The 2,562-nt window shown below is 41.0% G+C and overlaps 1 protein-coding gene across 1 annotated transcript; it reads left to right on the top strand.

Moving 5' to 3' along the window:
* Positions 1 to 319: 319 nt before the first annotated feature.
* Positions 320 to 1,836, top strand: S100Z (S100 calcium binding protein Z; the record flags this gene model as incomplete). The annotated part of the gene is made up of 2 exons (XM_082074994.1): positions 320 to 460; positions 1,678 to 1,836. The coding sequence occupies 2 exons, from the start codon at positions 320 to 322 to the stop codon at positions 1,834 to 1,836; spliced, it is 300 nt and encodes a 99-aa protein (XP_081931120.1).
* Positions 1,837 to 2,562: the final 726 nt, after the last annotated feature.

Below are 2,562 nucleotides of genomic sequence, written 5' to 3'. Positions count from 1 at the left end.
ACAGGAGGTTTTCTTTAACAGTAGCTTTGCAAAATGGATGCACAGTAGAACACTCCCTTAAATAAAGGCCTTCATTTCCCTTTGCCTTTTTGAAATAATTGCTAGCCAGTTCAGGACAATGCTTTATTTTATAACAGTCTAGCCTTGCTCGCATATAGCTGTCAGGATGGATCAACTGAAAATCCATTTTTTCAGTACTGGTAACAATTTCTCTTTTCAGCTAGATCTTCACGCCTTCCCTGAGATCAGCCTTTGGTCTGGCTCCCATGCAATGTCACTGACTCTGAATATTTGCCCCACAGCTCTCACATTCACAGCTATGTCCACACCACTGGAGGATGCGATGGACACCTTGATCAGGATTTTCCATCACTACTCTGGCAAAGAAGGAGACAGATACAAGCTCAGTAAAGGAGAACTCAAGGAGCTCCTCACCAGCGAGCTCACTGACTTTCTTTCAGTAAGACACAGCCCCTGAACCTCTTGAGTTATTATTTCATGGGTGGGATAAGCAGCTGAGCGTTCAGGAATAGCATCTCCTTCTGCAAGGCATATCCTGCCACAGCATCTCAGATGACAGTTGTCTTTATGGAGCCAGACAGAAGGAGATGGGATCAAATGTCCAGCTTGATAAGTGTGTTTTCAGGGGGTGGTGCAGCCCTCGTGCCGTGTCGTATGCTGCCAGCGGCAGAGCCAGGTGTCTGTGCTCCACTCACTTCTCTGCACTTCCGAGCAGGAGGACAAGGGCAGTCTAGAAGCAGTAGCAAAATCGATGATAAATCAGGCTTTAATCAGTTTTTTGTTTGTTAGTTCATCTTTACTAATGGAGCATAGATAAGTCCTTTGAAGAACTAAATCCAGCAACCAGTTCTTATGAGACAAGGAAGTGGTTTATGCACAATGACCATAGACACAGTACAGCAGCTTGTGTTCCCTGCAGAGAGATGCTAAGAAAATCCTTTCATCAAAAAGCTACTGAGCTGAATATTTCTTTGCACATTTGTTATGTTCTGCATTACACAGCATGGATGCTTTTTATGAAATAATGACCAGATTCATAGTTGGCTTTCTATATCCTTATAACTGTAAAAATTGCTGTGGACCCTATCACCACCAGAAGGATTTTTAATTTTTTTTTACATTGTATCCTACCCATTTCCTTGAATTGGATTTTCTTTTAATCTTGCTATTGATTTGTTATTACAAGATTCACCGTTCTGACTCCCACTGAACACGATGAGTTGTTTGCTAAGCAGAGATCTTCCAAATGTGATGAATAGATGTATAATATGACCACTTATGAAAAGCCTGTTGAAAATCTAAGTACTGTTTGTTAAGGGATGATACAGATAAATGCACATTATAGATCCATCTTGTCAAAAGAAATCAGTGCTCAGCAGCTCCTAAAATCTGTTTGGTTCATTTCAGTACCTACTTAGGACCTGTATTCCTTCTAAGACCTACACTGTCTTTGGTTTCTGTTGTGCATTTTTGGAACTCTGGACCTATGTTTTTAATGCTGTGGCTAGTTGTATATTACTATTCAGGTGCATATTTCATGCAGCCCTTTCTTTAGTAGTGCTGGGGCTTGTGATATAGCAGTGGGTTGCACTGCCAGGTGTGTCAGAATTACACATTCAAGACCTGCACAGCTAATTCACTTTTCTTTCTCTTTAGGGCCAAAAGGACTCCCTTCTGGTTGATAAGATCATGAAAGATCTGGACTCCAATGAGGACAATGAAGTGGATTTTAATGAATTTGTCATTCTGGTTGCTGCATTGACTGTGGCATGCAATGATTTCGTCGAAGAACAGCTAAAGAAAGAGGGATTTTAAAAGTGCTCAATACAGTCTATCTGCTGGCCACAAATGTGAGCAAAGCACACATAGTTATGTCCCTCCTCAGGATTTAGTGAAAGCAAACCATCATCTGTCCAACTGTTACTGCTCTAAGACACTTACAAGGCAGATCACCAGCTGGTGTAAGCCGAACTGAAGCCAGTTTACACTACTTGAGATCTGACTTTTAATATTTTCAGTCTTTGCACTTCATGCATCTGTAACATTAATTAATCAGTTGCCCAGGTCAAGGGCTTGGGGTGACAGATCGTTTGGCAGGAGTTGAGACATGTATTTCTTAAATGTCACTGGGAAGTAAAAGGCAGAGGGATGTTACTTATACACTTTCTGAATTGAAAAATTTGGAATGAGGCATAAAACTTGCAATTTAGTTTTCAGTCATTCTGTAACAACCATATGTTTGCAGCTCAAAAGAGCAGCTTGTTTTTTGCTCAGCTCTGCTTATTCTAAAGCCCTTTTTAGATGCAGCTCCATAACTCCTCACACTCTTGTTTTTCAGATGTGGTCACAGCTGTCTCCTGTTGCCTGAGCAGACAGTACCACTTGCCATTGTTATGGCTTCATCTCCCCCACCTCCCCAGCTTCAAATTTGTTGTGTTGGCATTACTGCATCCCAGTTGTCCACCTCTTCATTTGCACAAATGAATTTATTCATATGATAATTTATTCAAATACATAGAAGATTTAGTCTGCAAACTGCTC

Source organism: Streptopelia decaocto (assembly GCF_964273445.1).
Source record: "Streptopelia decaocto genome assembly, chromosome: Z".
In the NCBI taxonomy this organism is placed as follows: Eukaryota; Metazoa; Chordata; class Aves; order Columbiformes; family Columbidae; genus Streptopelia; species Streptopelia decaocto.
Note: the sequence above shows the minus strand (reverse complement) of the source record. Positions and strands in the feature narration are given on the sequence as shown.